Genomic DNA, 15909 nt, shown 5'->3' with positions numbered 1-15909 from the left:
GGGGTGGGGGGTCTGGGACAAGGGAGGAGGCAGGGCTGGGGGTGCCGCTGGTCCCGTCTGCCACCTCACCCCATCCCTCTCCCCAGGTGATGCCTACGGTGCTGACGTGGTCAGCGAGCTGGAGCGATGGGAGCGCCTGGCCAACAACCTCGTGTGAGCACCCCTCGGCATCGCTGTGCTCCGAGGGGACCAGCTCCGGCCTCTCAGCTTCCCGCATCCCTGGCCGTGGCAGCACCGCACTGAGCTCAGGGACTCGAAGTATTTTGTATTTATGGATGCTGCCGCCAGGACAGAGACAAACGCTGGGCCCAGCGGGGAGCGCCTGGGGGTGCCCAGCCCCACGCTGCCAGCGGGATGTGCACGAGGCGGGCACGGGTGTGGGGACAGCCCCCACCTCTGCAGCTCCAGGTGCCCCCCAGGACGTCTACCTCAGCCCGCGCGCCCGGCCCCCACTGCCCGACCGGACTCAGGACAGGCCCTGGCCGCTGCCGCCCGTGCCGCAGTCGTGCCCTTAATAAAGKTGCTGTGCAATGGGAGCGGCGGTGCCGGTCCGGTCTGCGGCCACGCGCACAGCTCAGCAAACCTGCAGCCCCGCCGGCGACAAGCGGCTCTGGCTCCCGGCCGGCGAGTCCTCGCCGGGGTGAGCCCGGGGCAGCCTGTCCCCGAACCGGCTGACCCCRCGCGAGCCGCGCAGTGCCCGGCCGGGTCACAGTGGCAGCACTGGGCCGGCAGCCAGCCCACCAGCCGCCGCGGCTGCAGCCGCCGCRCTGGGCTTTCCCAGGCGCATCCCAGCAGCTCGGCCGCCCAGCCGCCGCCGGGGCAGGGGGTCAAGCCAGCGTGTGACACCGCTGCAGGACGCCGGCCCCACCGGGGCTGGACAAAAACCAGCGGCCAAAGGGAGCCCACTCCCCAGGTGGGCACTGGGCTCCTGCCCCCTGCCCGGCTCTAGTCCGAGCCCAAGCACTCCGCTCTCCCCAACCCCATCGCAGCGCCYGGCCCCCCCCTCGCCCGGGCACCCCCGCCCCACTGCGAGCAGCCCCGCGGAGCCGGGACAGCCCAGGCTGCATCCCCACGTGATGGCCCCGGCAYATGGAGGAGCCACAGTGGAAGGCAGCCCCGAGCACGTCGGCTAGGCGGCCCCCCGGCCAGTGACCGTGGCGAGGCGCGTGCAGCCGGAGACTTGCTCCGCAGGGATTTGGGAAGCTGTGAGCACAGCACACACACACCCCCAGGCCTTCCCATGGGCTCTCCCTGCTGCCGGCAAGGCGTGAGGGCCAGGAAAATGCTTTCGGCATGAGAGAAGTGCCGCCACCTCCAGCTTGGCTCCCGGCGTGGCCGCSCTGGCCCAGCCGAAACTTTCCACCCGCCCGGCTGCCCGGACACTCGCTGCGGAAAGCTGCGGCCGAGCCGGCCCACGCCTGGCAGCGCCCCAGCACCGTGCACAGCTGCTGGGCACGGCGGCAGCCGGGGTCACGGCCAGCGCCTCCGCCCCCCGCCGGGGACCAGCCGGGGGCACGGAGCGAGTGGGCAGCCCCCGGCCCCACCGCCTCCAGCAGCGCGGCCACGTCAGAGGCGCGGGGCCGGGGCCGGCCCTTCCCCACGGTGCCRACAAGGGCCCCGCTGCGGCGGCCGCGCAGCTGCGCGGGGCTGGCAGAGGAAGCAGCACGGTCTGTGACCCCCGTCCTCCCCCCGCCGGGACGCCCCCACGCACGGGTGCCCTTTGCAGCTGGCGGCAAGGCCGCCTCTGACACCCGCCGGGGATGTTGCCGGCTGGCAGCCCGGCCCCGGCCCGCTCCCCCGCAGCACCGGCCGGCCCCGACGCAGCCTCCCCGCGTCTCCGGCCAGGCCCAGGAGAGAGCGAGCGGCCCGGCCCGGCCCGGCTGGGCTTGCACCCCGCGCACTGCGCACCGGGAGGACACGCTCAGCCTGCTCTGCCCCGGCCCCTCTGCACGGGCACAGAGCGCCGCAGCCCAGCGCACCCAGGCAACGTAAAATAATTGGATTTATTAGCAAAATAAAAGTACAGTGACTCTCGCTCACAAAGCCCTCCCAGGCCGGCCGAGGCCGCGGCCGCCCCACGACRCACAGCCCAGGGTGCTCGCGGCAAAGCTCCCCACGTCCCGCCGGCTCTGCCCCGGCTGCTGCAGACGGCACAGGATCCAGCCCCGGGCAYGGCCAGGCAGCGCGGCCCCACGCTGCCCACCGGAGACGACGTTCACGCAGCACAGAGCGGCCYACCAACGCTCTGCTCAGCCCCGGGACCAGCCACGCGCTGGCCCTGTCCTGCTTCGGTGCAGCGACCCAGTGCGCCGGGACCTGGTGCAGAGCCCGCGGGGCGCCGGTAGGACCYGCACCCACCGCCACGGTGCAGGGTGCCCTGCCTGCCTCAAGCGAGGGGCTCGAGCCCCCAGCCGCGTTGCCAGCAGGGCTGAAGGTGCAGCCTCCCGGCTCACTCCCGGCCTTCCCAGGCATCTTCCCGTTGCTTGTTCTCCAGGCGCTTCCTCTCTGTGGAGCCAAGCGAGGAGGGATAAATCCCAAACCCTGGCCACACAGCACCCCGGGCACAGGGCACAGCCCCCTGCCAGGGGCTCCCGCCCAGGGAGGGCAGGCAAGGGGTACCAAACCTGCGCCCCACATCCCTCTGCGTCCTGTGCAGTGTCACCCAGGGCACTGGGGGCTCCGTATGGGGGCAAGCACCAAGCCAAACGATGGGGAGAGCTGAGCACCTGCACTTTGGCCCTGTCCTTCCCCAGTGCAAGGGCAGGTCCCAGCCCCCAGGGTCCAGACACAGCCGTAGGAAAAATGGAAAAATGCTCCAGCACACGGGTGCCTGCCGGCAGAGCGGAGCTGGGAAGTTAAAACACCAGGAGGGCCCAGCCACCCCCAAGGGTCAGCAGCAAAGCGGGCGAAGGTCCTTCTTACAGCAGGGCTGCGGGATCCCTGGGGCCGCTGCAAGCCATGGGGCCGGCAGCACCAGTAATGCACGGCGGCAGGCTGCTGCCAGCCCCGGCACGGCGAGGTGCAGTTTGGAGAGGAGCAGGGAGGGACGCTTGGCTCGGGGCAGGAGGGGAAGGAGAGCTTGCTGCTGCTGGGGGCAGGACACAAGAGCATCCGTCGCTCCCAAGAACGGGAGCTGCCAGGCTCTCGCTGGCCTGCGGATGGAGAGGCACCAGGAGCTTCCCACCAGCACCGCTGCCTCCCGCTTCTCTCCGCCAGGCGCTGCCAAGTCCGGCGGGCAGCAGGACGTTTGCTGCAGCCCTCGRGGGACCCCATCTGGCTGGCAGCACGTCCAGCCTGGCCCGGCCCTCCCCACRCGCCAGCCCGGAGGCCAGGTGCCCCCCGCCACCCGCAGCCAGGAGCTCACCCCGGGCCTCCTGCAGCTTCTTGCGCTCGGCGTCCCGCTGGGCTCTCGTCTGGTTGCTGCGCACCCCCAGGGCGCCGATCACCAGCCTCCGGGCCAGGGCCGCCGACGTCTCCGGGCGCTCCTTGGCAGGCTGCAGGAAGTCTGGGGAGAGCGCGCAGGGCAGCGTCAGCACACGGCACCCGCCGGGGCACGCAGGGACACCCGGGAAGGGAAGGGAAGGGAAGGGAAGGGAAGGGAAGGGGGAGCGGGCCTGGCTCCCAAGCAGTTCCCGGATACGCCAGGCAGGGCGGCAGTGGGAAAAGCCCTGCTGGCACCATCTGACCCCAACCCTGCCCCGCGGAGCTGCCCCAAGGCTGCTTCCACCATGCCCTGGCCTGGCACCAGGACGAAGGTGCTGCAGCACAGGAAACGTGCCAGGGCCTCCGCGCCCGGAGCCGGCGCCGCCAGGATGCTCGCTCCTGCCCACCCACGCCAGCAGCCGCGCAGCCCCGCTCACCGGCGTACGCCCTGGCTTTGGCCTTGGCCGCCCTGGTGCCCTGGGACAGCGGGCGAGTCTTCACCATCAGGTGCTTGGTGCTGAGGGCATCGCGCGCTGCGAGGAGAAAGCAGTGCATCGCCAGGCCGTCCTGCCGGGGAGCCCGCTCCGGGGCGGCACGGGGCCAGGTGTCTCCATGCCCACGGGGCTGGGCCCAACCCACAGCATCCAGGCTGCAGGAAGTCCTCCCCAGCGTCCGGACGCTGGCCTCGGAGCACAGCTGAGCCGAGGGAAACGCTCGGAGGGTCCCGGGGAGGCAGCGAAGGCACCTTCCCTTTTCCCCAGCACCGTGGCGCTTCACYGGCTCCCCGAATCCTCCCACCACACGCCCCACGAGCCGCTCGGCGCGCCTACCCGTTATGGGGCTGGAGAAGATGCCCAGGGCGTGCGTGTCGTCCACCCACTTAATGTCAAAGCCCTTCTTCCTGCCGGAGAGACGCAGGGTCACCGAGGAGGGCAGTGCCGCGGGGGGCACGGGGTCCCAGGCAGGATGCCGGGGGGCCGGGGGGCCGCGGCCGTGCCGGCAGACTCACTGGTAGCYGCAGAAGACGCGCAGCAGGTCCTCGGTGCGGAAGTCCGGGGGGAAGTCGTAGATCTCGATGACGTGGGGCAGCTCGTCGGCGCCGAGGTCCGGCGCGGCCGGCTCGGCCCCGTAGTAGTYGAAGCGCGGCGCCTGGAGGCTCTCCCGGCGCTCCTCGCCCCCCGAGAGCTGCAGCGTGGGGGGACAGGCGCAGCGGTGAGCCTCCCTGCCCGCTGCAGGGGGACACGCGCCCCCGCGCCGGGCAGCACCGCGCCGCCGAAGCCCCCGCGCCCGCGTGGAGCGAGCAGACTGATTAATGGCGCGCAGTCCCCGGCAAGCGGTCTGGGGCCGCGCTCCGGACACCTGYGCTGCGGGTGGATTAATGGCACTGGGGATAGCGGGAGTTATCGACCAGGGCTCTCGTGCCACGCGCTCGCTTTTCCCATTAACGGCCTGCCTCCGCTCGCCATGCTCAGCCGTCCCCGAGGCCGTGGCGGGAACGGCAGCAGTGGGGCAGCGCTCGGCCCCCCGGCGCGGCCGGCCAGGAGGGAGGCACCCAAAGCAGAGCCCCAACCCCGCACAAGCCTCCGCCAGCCTGGGGCTCTGCCGGCCGCGGCAAAGCGCCCCTCTCCCCCCGCCTGCAGCCGGCATCGCACTCACGGCTTCCCGCGCCAAGGCCGGGAGGGCCCCGCCGCAGAGCCGGCACAGGCGACTTTGCGCACTCCAAATACATGGAGGGAAGAGCAAGGAGCACGGCAGAAAGGCCAGGAGGAGAGACGCTCGGCGTGCCCCGTCCCGCTGCCCTGCACCACCTGCATGCACTGCCTCACAGCCCGGCACCGGACCCCCGAGAGGGAAAAGCCACCGCTCCCCCAAGGAGTTAGTTCCAGCGGTTAATCACCTGCGCCACTAAAAATTTATGCCTTATTTCTAATTTGAATTTGCCTGGCTTCAGTTTCCAGCCGTTGGTTCTCGTTCTGCCTCTCTGCTGGATTAAAGAGCCCTCGGTCCCAGGTACTGTCGCCCCGTGACGGCACTTACTCACGGTAATCAAGTCACTTCTCAGTCTTCTCCTTGATAAGCTAAACGGATTGTGCTTGCTTAGTATCTCACAGCGGGGCACTTTCTCTAGCCCTAAAAAATGACGTCTGCCACTCCTTTCCGCCTCTCTCCGATTTTTCAACGTTGCTTTGAAAAGACGACGGGCACCAGCCCCGCACGCAGGGTCCCACGAGGCGGCGGGGCAACAAAGCCACCCCCGCGCTCCCCACCGCCCCGGGCACCCCGCGACACCAGCACCGGCGGGGGCCCCCGGCGCTGCTTCCCGCACCTCCACTCTCCGGCGTGCTCCCCAACCCAGCGCCCGGCCGCACTGCTGCGCGCCCCGGCACGGCCCGGGCGCCCCCACCGATTTACAGCCCCGCTCGAGCGGCAGCGGGGCCGTTGGTCTGCGCGGCCCCGGCTCCCCCGTCCCCACCGCACGCGGGGCCCATGGCACTGGGGGCCAGCACGGCACGGCGCAGGGAGCCGGCGCATAACTCAGCCGGGTTCCCAGGCCGATCCCCCGAGCGATCATAGCCGCGCGCACCACGGCTGGAAGGTTAGAGTCCATAAATCCCAGCCAGCTCAGTCAATAAAAAGTGTTCACTCCGACAATTTTATGGGGAAGACGGATTCACGGCAGGTGAGGGGGTGCTGCCAGGGCGGCTGGATGCCGGCAGAGGGGAGAGCTGAGTTATGGAGCCGGCGGGACGAGCCAGCGCTGCCGGCAGAGCCTGGCTGCCCCGGGATGGTCTCCCACTACCCGAGAGCGCCCTGTGCGGGRCAGCGCGCTCATCCCGCCGGGGCCGGCACCCGCTGCCCCCGCCGGCTGCAGGGAGCTGCCCTGCGGCAGGATGAGGCCCYGCAGGGATGCTTGAGGGAGCAGAGCACTCAGGTAGTGCCAGGTGCCGGGGAAAATTATTAGAGAGCGCGAGCGCAAAGCGCCGGAGCGGTCCTTGACCTTCACAAACCACTGCGTGCGGCAGGCGGCGAAGGACGGCAGCAGGCTGGCGGCGGGGCTCAGCTGCGCGCCGGCACGGCTCAACAGGTCCGCCCGAGCCGGCGGCACCGCTGCCCTCGCCCGGCCAGGCTGCGGCCCGGAGGGGTGCTCGGGAGACGGGCTCTCGCCCTCCGCACAGAAAGGGGGGATAAAGCTGCACCCCCAGGGCGGCAGGTGGACCAGAGCTGGGGGTCAGGCCGCTGTGCCCGGGGCACAGCACCCACCGCGGCACTCGGCTCCCATTGCCCTGGAGGAACCGCGGCACCACGCATCCCGAGCTCGACGATACGCAAGGAAACTCCCGAAAGCCAGGACCCGCAGGGGTTAGGAGCAGYGATTTGGCTTTGCTCCCCCCCACCCCAGGGCACCCACGGGACACACACGTCCGGAGGGCAGAGAGCACCCTGTACTGGAGGCAGCGCGTGAGCACGCAATTAAGGGGGGGCCGTGGCGCAGACGCAAGCGCACGCGTCTGCACGGTCCCCCCCGCGCCGGCGCTTCCTGACTTGCGAGAGCTGACGGTAAATGTGCTGCTTTAGTGCTGCATTAATGTAGCCTTCGCCTCTAATTCAGCCTGCCCTCCCGAGCGACTGCCCGCGCTTGATAGGCACCTGCTCCGGGAACGGCTCGCCTGACGGACGCAGGGATGGCAGAGGCAGGGCGCCGCAGGAAATGAAGTCTGTCTGTCACGGCTCACTGCTCTCTAAAGATTTATCCTAGCTGGAGCATGTTACAGGTGTCCGTGGCAGCTCACTTACACTCCCGCTCGCTCGCCGAGACGCCAGGCGGAGAAGCCAGCTGCRAGGAGAAAGCCCTTCCCCACCGCAAACAGCAGCACCGCTCGGAGAGGAAGAGGAGGCAAGCCGTCGCAGGCACCCGCGCCGCGGGCTCGCACCCCTCCGAGCCCATCCGGCTCCTCGCGGGACCGCGGGGACCCCCCRGCTCCCGCGCCGGCCGGCTCATGCCAGCCCTCGCGTGCTCTGGCCAAGCCTCAAGCCTGCAGGCAGGCCCCGGGCGCTCATCAAGTTGATGGAGAATCCACCAAGCCCGCAAGGAAATTGTTCCGGTGGTTAATTACCCTCTGTGTTAAAAATGGGTGCCTTATTTCTAGTCTGAATTGGTCTGGCTTCAGCTTCCAGCCAATGGATCTCGTTATGTTTTTTCTTGCTAGATTAAAGAGCCGTCTGCTATCAGAAATCTTGTCTCCATATAGAATGTCATAAATCTTGCTCTCCGCCGGCTATCCGCAGTGCATAAGGATTCAGTTATGACGAAGAACACTACTAATTTTCTTGTCCTTTTTGTTAATTAACAACAGCTCCATCTCCCCGAGACTCTGCTCCCTCCCTGAGCAGGCTCGCCTGCCTCTGCGGCTCCAGAGCGAGGGGCTGGAAAACCAGGAGAGCAGCATGGGGGAGCCAAGGGGGGAAGACAGCAACTTATAATTGATAAGTCCCTGTTTTGAGTTCTTATTCACTGGTTTCAGGAAAAAAAAAGCCCCACCTTTATGGAGAGCTTGCGCGCAGGGAATCGAACACGGATGCTCCAGCATGCCGCGCAGGAGCCAGGCTGCACGTGCCAGGATGCGCGAGGAGCGTGGCTTGCTCCGAGGGTGCTCCCTGCACGCCAAGCCTGGCCCCGGCGCCGCGCTGCCTCCTCGCCTTCCTCCCCGTCGCGCCCTCCCCTTGACCAGGGGAGACRCGAACGGCGTTCGAGCAGCAAAGCGTCCCCCTTGCACCAGCGGCACTCAGCGCGTGCGCCACAACCACGGCGCGAGCRCTCGAGGGTCGCGAAACGCGGCGGGGCAGAGCGAAGCGGGGACGAAGGCTCCCCAAACCCCTCCCAGGTCCAAGCCAGCCCCTCCGCCGCGCCGCCGCCRGGCTCGCCGCTCTGCAGACTCGCACCCGAGCGCAGGCGCTGCCAGCCCGCTTCGCCCGGCGCCCTCCCAGCACCCGGGCAGCCGCGAGACCGGGGGGTCAGGAGCTGCCCCTCGGTAACAAGGCTGCTCAGCTAATCCCATTTCTGCCTAGCGGCTATTATCAGGCACCGACCGCCACCTCGAACCTCGCTTTCAGCCCGGGGTGGACGTTCATTTTAACGATATTGGCACTGTTTGTTACTTTCGGTCCATTAATGTCATTGCGAAAATTACCAGTTTTACGCTACTGATTTAAAATGCAATAATGGATTTCCAGCCCCAGCGCAAAAGCTGCGCTTCCCCTGCAAACGGCAGGAAAGCTGCGTGGGTCCCAGCGCTGAGCAGCTAATTGTAGTAAATTTAGCCACACACTTACAGGAAGATATGGTAATGAGGCACAGCTGATTAAGAAGCCGCACTTTTGAGGAAACTTCATGTTGCTAGTTCAATGGGAGCCCATCCGTCTCAGCTCATTTCTTTATTACCAGCCCCGGCTTCACGAGGGTGCAGTTGCCGTTTACGGCGCTCGGGCACGTTTTACTGGGTGCACTTTATGCACTATAAAGGGAAGATCTCCCCCAGCTCGCACAGCCTCGCTGGCACCAAGGGATGGGATGCAAACGGTCCAGGCAAGGGGCGGCTGCTCTCACGTCCTCCCAGGCCTTTACGCGGCGGCAGGTGCCCCAGCCCGAGCTGCTGCTCCCGCAGGGGACACAAGGACAGCCGTCCCCCGGCCACGCGGGCGCCACACGTACCTCTTCCAGGAGGCGGGGGTCCAGGCAGTCGCCGTCATCGTTGAACAGYGCGTCCCAGCTCTCCTCGGCTCCCGGGCTCGCACCGTCCCGCACGCCACGGAGACCTCCGCCGTCCTCGTCTGCCCGCGCCGGCGCCTCGGCCGGGGCTGCGGGCGAGAGCTCTGCGACGCCACGGCACAGCACCTCCAGGGAGCACCGGGGCTCGCGGCTCTCCGGGGGCGCCCCTTCCCATGCGCTGCTCGCCGTCTCCTCGCTCGGGCCCCGCGGGATGCTCTCAGCCTCGTGCCCGCACACTGACTCGGCCCCAGCGCTGCCGTCCGCCCGGCCAGATGAGCCGATCCCGCCAGCATCCTCGGCACCAGCAGCGCTCTCCTCCACGCTGAGCAACAGCCGCCCCCCCGCGCATCCCACCAGGAGCTCGGGGCAGCTGCCGGCACCTGGGGCGCTCTCCCACGGGAACACCGGTGCATTGCCCACGCCACCCCCCGAGCAGCCGGCTCCTCCGGGCACCTCGGAGAGGCCCTCTCCRGTGGGCTCGGATGTGCTTCCCAGACTCTCTCCCTCCTCCTCGTCGGCCAGCCCRAAGGCACAGCCCTCGCCCTGCGCTGCAGGGAGAGAGCCGCCACGCTCCCTCTCCTCCGCCGCCCCTGGGCCGCCCGTGAGCTCCCCCGCGAGCTCCGGCACACCGTCTCCGCTCCCCTCCCCTGCCCGCTGCCGGGCGCCCTCGCCCCCGCGCTCGGCACAGCCCCCGGCTCGCGCCCCGGCCGGGCCCGGCACGCCGTCCCCCGAATGCTGCGGCACGCTGCTCGCCCCTGTCCGATGCACCGCGCTCCCGCCCGGCCGAGCTGCCGCGTGGCTGGCGGGGTCCCCCCCGGGCTCGGCGGCTGCCTCCGTGGCCCCGGGCTGGGCACGAGGGCTCGGCGCTGTCCTGGCCTCCGGGCAGCCGCGGCCGCGCTCCCCAAACCCTGGGTGGTGGCACGCTTTCTCCTGGGGCTGGGCAAGGGCCGGATCCGGGCAGGGCTCCAGTGCGCTGGGCAATGCTCCCGGGCCCTCGGGGCTGCCGGCTCCCGGCCTCTCCAGCCGCGGCTCCGTGGGAACGCCGGAGTCCCCGGTGGAGGCTTCCTGGGGGCAGGCGCCYGGCTCGCTCTCCCGCCTCGCCGCTCCGCTCTCCCTCGCCGCGCGCGTCCTGGCGCTGGGGCTTCGCCGCCGCCCCTCGGCACGGCCTTTGGAGACGTCCTGCGCCGGGTGGTGGTTCACTGGCCCCGCCGGCGCACCGGCAGCCGAGCCGCCCGCTCCTGGGGCCGTCCTCTCCCGCCGCGCTTTGGGCACGTACAGCGCCATGTCGGGCTTCCTGCGGCGAGGCCGGCTGCTCTCMCCCTCCTGCTGCATGGTGCCGCTGCCGCCTGCGAACGGGAGAGAGAAAGCATCAGTCCCGGCCCGCATCCCAGTGCCCAGGGAGCCCGGCGCGGGAGCCCGGCACGGGGCCGGCAAGGAAAGGGCAGCTCCATCACCGCCGCCTGCAGCTTTTGCCGGGCAAAAGCCACGGGAGCAGGGGAAGGCAAGGATGGTGCTGCACAAGCCCTACTGAAACACGGTCGACGCGCCTGGGCTGCAGCCAAAACGGGGAAAAAGCGAGGGACATCCAGCCGACGAAACCCCCCCGAGAGCCGGACAAAGGACGGAGCCAGCTGCGCCGCTCGCGAGGCTGAGCAAGGCGCCGGCTCTCTCCACCGCTGAGCACCCYGCGAGCCCGGCTCCGAGCACCGACGGACCCGGCACCACCGTAACACAAATGAATGATGAGACGGGACGCGGCAAGGACAGCTCGTCTGCACTGCAGTGCCGGCCGGCGACGGGCCACCGCCAGCTTGCGGAGCCCGGCCACGGTCACGGGCCACCCTCGGTGCCACCGCTGCTGCCTCGCTGCCCACATCCCCTCCCGGCCCCCTTACGGCCTCACCACCTCTTGGCCACGCCGGGCACGTAGAAGCTCCTGGTTTCGCTTTGAAGATGTTCAAAACCATCGTGAGTTTTTATTAGTAAAACCAGCTCATGCGTTGCCCCCCTCCGCAGCACGAAGGCAGCGGGAGTCTGCTCCGCCATCCTGTCTCCCACTGTCACTAAAACCAGCTGCCGAGGGGCAAACGGCACCGCAGGAGGAGGCTGAGGGAGCTACGAGGCGAAGGCAGGGGAGTCTAGCGCACGTCGYGACGCTCTTCGCTGCAGCCCGCTGCCTCGGCGCGGAGCCCCACGCGCGGGATGTGCGTGCACGGCACCTGCGACCCTCAACATCGGGCAGCTCCAAGCTTTCGGAGCCAGAGTGGCTTCCTCCGCCTGGTGTCCCCAGGCGAGGGGCAGAGTCCCTGCCACCCCGGCATGCCAYGGCCCCGGCGCCCCGCTCACCTGCTGCCCCGGCCCGGCAGAGATTTATTTTTCATCATCTTTGGCACAAGCGGGCGCTTTGCTATCTGCCAGGCCCCATGCCCCTATAAATATGCATCAGGCAGCGTTTATGGAGACGGATGGCGCGGGGGTCTGGGCTGTGGTTGAGGGGAAGGCAGAGTGGGGCCGGGCTGGGGCCCCGTGATTAATCACTGCCCACTCTGTTTAGGGGTATTCATCACAGGCCGCTGTCAGGTAAATCACTGGAAAAACACCTCTTCAGTAATTAATGTGAAGTGACGGATGGACAGCCCCTGGGCCCATTAATCTGGAACATCAGAGCTTACCGAGATTATGAATGTCAGGATGCATAAACTGCCGGCGGATCAATAGGGCCAGGAATTCGTCCAAGGCTCTCATTTCCGAGGCACCTCCGGTACATTAGGCTCCTCTCCTCTCCCCTCGCCTCAAACTCAGCTAAGCGCAGCCTCGGGGACGCGCAGCCCCGGCCCGGCAGAGGCGCAAASGCTCCCCGGCGGCTCCCGCGGCCCGGTTCCCGCGCCACCCTCCGGGAGRGCCGACGCTGCCGGCGGCTCCAGGAAGGCGAGGGCAGGCCGAGCCCGGGGCTGCGCTCTGCGGTCGGACCTCAGCCACCGCTGCGAGCGCTGGTGGGGAAGCGTCTCGGATCCAGGGCTGCCTGCTCCGCTAAATCTCACTCCATCCTCCTGACGGATGGATGGACGGACGGAGCGGAGCTCTCGGCGAGGCCCTGCGGAGCCTCGGCGTGATGGATGGGTCTCTCGCGGCGCTCTCAAAACCGCCAGCAAGCCCGGCCCGGTGCGATGGAGACAGCAGCCGGCTCAGCCGCTCCGGCGGGGAAACCTGCAGCAATCGCCCGGCTCCTCCTTCTCACGCCTAGCGGCCAGCCCGGCCCCGGAGACGGAGCAGGGCTGACCCCCGTGCCGGGCCATGCCCCGTGCCTCCAGGCAGGGCCRGCAGGCTCGGGGGCAGCGCCGGGGCCACGTCCCGAGGAGCATCCTGACGTGCTCCGTCCCACCACCGCCGCGGCACCGGCCGCCCCTCGCACGGGGGCCGGGGTGACACCTCCCGGACCATTTTTCTCACCRGGGAGACATATGCAGCACTTGTCATTTTTTTCATCCTTTGATACACTAATTTCGCTGGCAGAATGGTCCCCTTTATCTTTATCGACTGCGAGGAAAGAACGTATCCTATAAACCGTCCAAGGTCTGCGCTGGTCATTTTTCAACACCGAGGCGTTATACATTTTCTCACCGAGCAGCAGCCCAACCTTGCCGAGTGCCGGGAAGGGAGGGGGCGCGCAGAGCCCTCGGGCACCGGCATTTCCCCCTCGTGCTCCGCGGGCCGTACCRACTGCGCAAGGCTTATTTAATGCACGCTTATTTAATGCCTGGCAAACACCTCCCAGCCTGCACGGAGCAGCGTCCGGCCGCAAGGCCACACGCGCGACGCCAGCGACCGTTTCGCCACGGAGGGCGCGGAAYGACGGGGGCAGCCAGCCCGGGAGCAGCATCCCTGCTCCGGCTCCGCGAGCAGCAGCRCCTCGGCGGGTCCTGGAGGCGGCCGGCCCCAGAGAAGGCACAAGAGCAGCGCCGAGCCCGGCCCCACGCTCGCCTCCCCGCCGTGGCGAGGCAGCTGCCTGCAGCACGGCACCCTTGGGCAGAGGGCAGGAGCCGGGCGCCAGCACCTGTGTCGTGGCCGGGCCGGCGCGCGCCCGAATTAGCGCAGCCCTGGTCTCCTCCACAGAGCAGCTTGCACGCTCAGCAAGGAGCGCGTGCAAAAATAGCCGCTGCCGAACACGGTGCGAGAACCACATGGCTGCAGCTTCCTCGCACCAAACTCCGCTTCTGCAGGACACTTAAACCTGCTCTCCTAAAAGATTTTTCCCAGCCAAACCCCCAAGTCTCAGTCTGCAGCTTCAAGGCTGGACTTGCTAAAAGATGTATTTTACAGCTATAAAAAGGGGAAAGAGCTTTCTCCACCGCTTGCCTCGCTCTCAAAGCAGCCAAGATGCTTCCACTAAACCTCTTCCAGGGAAATTCTCCCTGGCAGGCAAGTCTGGAAGACAAATGCCACAAASAGCCGAGGCCTGGCGGACAGCACGGAGCTGCACCACTGCAGCCACCCGTGTCCATGCCCATGCCGGAGCCCTTCCTGCAAAGGGCACCGAGCCCCATGCCGATCCCCACAGGGGTGATCACCGACCCCCACAGGCTCTGCTCCCYGGGGCCACCAAGGATTGCCGACGTGGGGACGCTGCCCGGCCAGGACACTTCGGGGTTTCCCTTCCGCCCCCGCGCACGCCAGCACTGCTCGGGGGGAGCAGCAGGGCTCCACGCACTTCCCAAGTCACCTCCAGGAAGAGGAGCCTTCACGCGCAGGATTTACGGGCTCCTCGAAAGCTTGCCGTTCACCTTGCCTCACCCTCCAAACCAGATGGTGCTGCATTAGCGAGACGGCTGGCGCCGGGAGGCTCCTCTCCCCGCGCAGCCAGGGAAGAGGCGCTTGCCGCAGCCCGGGGCCGTAGCGCTGGGCACCGCACAGCTCCTTTCCCCAGGAAGGGGAAACCCAGCCGGCGCCGGCGCCTCCGTGCACCCACCCAGGCTGGGCYGCCCGGGCAAAGCGAGGCAGGAGCAACGCGGCGAGGCTGCCGCAGCCCGCAGCCCGCTGGCAGGGACACTGCAGMGCGCAGAGGCTTTCTCTTCCCTCAGGGCAACCCGGCTCCTGCCCCCAGCCTATTACACACCCCAGCGGGCGCCGCGGCCACGCGCCGGCACCGACCGATTTCACGCTCCGGGAGGCAGCGCGGCGTCCCCGGCTGCAGGTCTCATTCACACTACGCTGGGCAGGGCGGCCCCGCTCCTCCAAACTTCCGGGCCAACTTCACGCTCRTCCCGCCGGCACCCGCGGCAAAGCCGGGCAGCGAAAGCCCCGAGAGGGCCCGGGCTGCCCCTCTTTTCGGAGCTGCCTAGCGAAACAGCTCGGCGCTGGGGCAGGGCAGGGCTGCCCGAGGGGAGGCTCTGCCCCGGGGCAGGGCAGACCGTGGCCAGGCACCTTGTCCTAAGGCAAAAGCGCAGCCGGGAGCTGCTCCACAGGCTCCCGGCAGGTACCGCCCGCCGGCCAGACGCAACCGGTGCCCGGCGCCCTGCGCATCCCTCACGCTGCCCCAGGAACAAACTCCCTGCTCACGGAGGCATTTTCATGCAGCTCAGCAAAGGCGCCGCGCACATTCGGCTCACGTTAAACAGCCCATGCGAAGGGCCAGGGCCAAGTCATGCACCACCCTGACGAGGAGCAGAGCAATTCCAGAGCCGGGAGAAGACGTTTATCGTTAAAATCACCTCCTTCCCCTTCTGTGCCTCCTTCTGCCCGGCATCTCCGCTCCCCCCGCGCCACGGAGCAGGGGGCTGGCTCAGCCGGCCACGGCAACCGCTCTGCGGCCAGAGGGGCTGCCGAAAGCAGCTGGCTGAGCAGCCTGACTTTGGCACGAGTTTGTGAGGTCTCAGAGCAGCTGCTCAGGCTACGCGCTGGTCTGTGCTTCCCCTCTAGCAACGCTCTGCACAGCAGCCAGGCAGCGTTTGCTCCCTGCTTTCTCCCCTTCCTCTCTTCAGGAAAGCACAGGGGTTCCCTAAGAAGACAGTGGTGACAGGACCAGGCCATTATGCTCTTCCCCACCAAAAAAGGCAGTTTTTGCCCTCTCTAGCAAGACCATCAAGCAGGGTTTTACCAGAGCATATAAAACCTATTAGCACACTGAAGGCTCTACCTCACGCTGCAAAGCTTATAGCCGATTTCCTCCTTTTTCTGCATCTTTGCTAGACAGGTAAGGACATTTACGGCTCCGCTCTAAAGCCAGAGACGCCTGAACTCACCGCGCAACGCTGCAACAGGGGTTTTATTGACTTCTCCCACTCCCGGCACGAGACACCGCGCTCGGCAGCTCCGGCCAGGCACGGCACACGGGCACACGCGGTGCTGGCCAGGCCCGCGGCCACCGGCCGCACTCCCGTGCCGGGGGGAGCCCGAGGGCGCCGGACGAGCGGCAGCGCCRAGGGGGCACGCGGCGCGGATGCCAGGCTGCCGGGCTTCACGCCGCCTGTGCCAGTTCCTGGAAAAGCCTCAGTGCCACCCAGCGCCCTCCCAGCAGGCTGCCTCGTTTCCTGGCAGGGAGCTGTATTTTTAGCCTTCGAGGTTTCTAATTCCACTCAATCCATACTCCCGTCAATAGAGCACATAACCTTAAAGCCCCGAGAGCGAAAAGGCAACGGCCACACCTCGGGCAGGCAGGCACGGCCCGCGGCACCCGGCTGCCCCCCGCGTGCCCCCCCGGCAGCCCGGCGCTCGGGGAGCCG

The 15909-nt window shown here is 68.1% G+C and overlaps 2 protein-coding genes across 2 annotated transcripts in view; one reads left to right on the top strand and one right to left on the bottom strand.

Annotated features, from left to right (window-relative positions):
• The window catches only part of LOXL4 (lysyl oxidase like 4), a 5732-nt gene extending 5575 nt beyond the window's left edge, over positions 1-157 (top strand). Inside the window, exon 12 of the mRNA XM_026069691.1 lies at positions 87-157. Coding sequence (XP_025925476.1) covers positions 87-157 — 71 coding nt within the window. The remainder of the gene's footprint in view (positions 1-86) is intronic.
• A 1856-nt stretch (positions 158-2013) lies between these two features.
• On the bottom strand, positions 2014-11935 carry R3HCC1L (R3H domain and coiled-coil containing 1 like). The gene is made up of 7 exons (XM_026069690.1): positions 11863-11935; positions 9134-10536; positions 4433-4608; positions 4254-4324; positions 3861-3956; positions 3365-3505; positions 2014-2505 (listed from the first exon to the last, which is right to left on the bottom strand). Exons 1-7 carry the CDS (start codon positions 11933-11935, stop codon positions 2450-2452), a joined length of 2016 nt encoding a protein of 671 aa, XP_025925475.1. The 3' UTR covers positions 2014-2449.
• Between the last annotated feature and the right edge of the window lie 3974 nt (positions 11936-15909).

This window comes from Apteryx rowi, unplaced genomic scaffold (genome assembly GCF_003343035.1).
Source record: "Apteryx rowi isolate R43461 unplaced genomic scaffold, aptRow1 scaffold_3, whole genome shotgun sequence".
Taxonomy (NCBI): Eukaryota; Metazoa; Chordata; class Aves; order Apterygiformes; family Apterygidae; genus Apteryx; species Apteryx rowi.
Note: the sequence above shows the minus strand (reverse complement) of the source record. Positions and strands in the feature narration are given on the sequence as shown.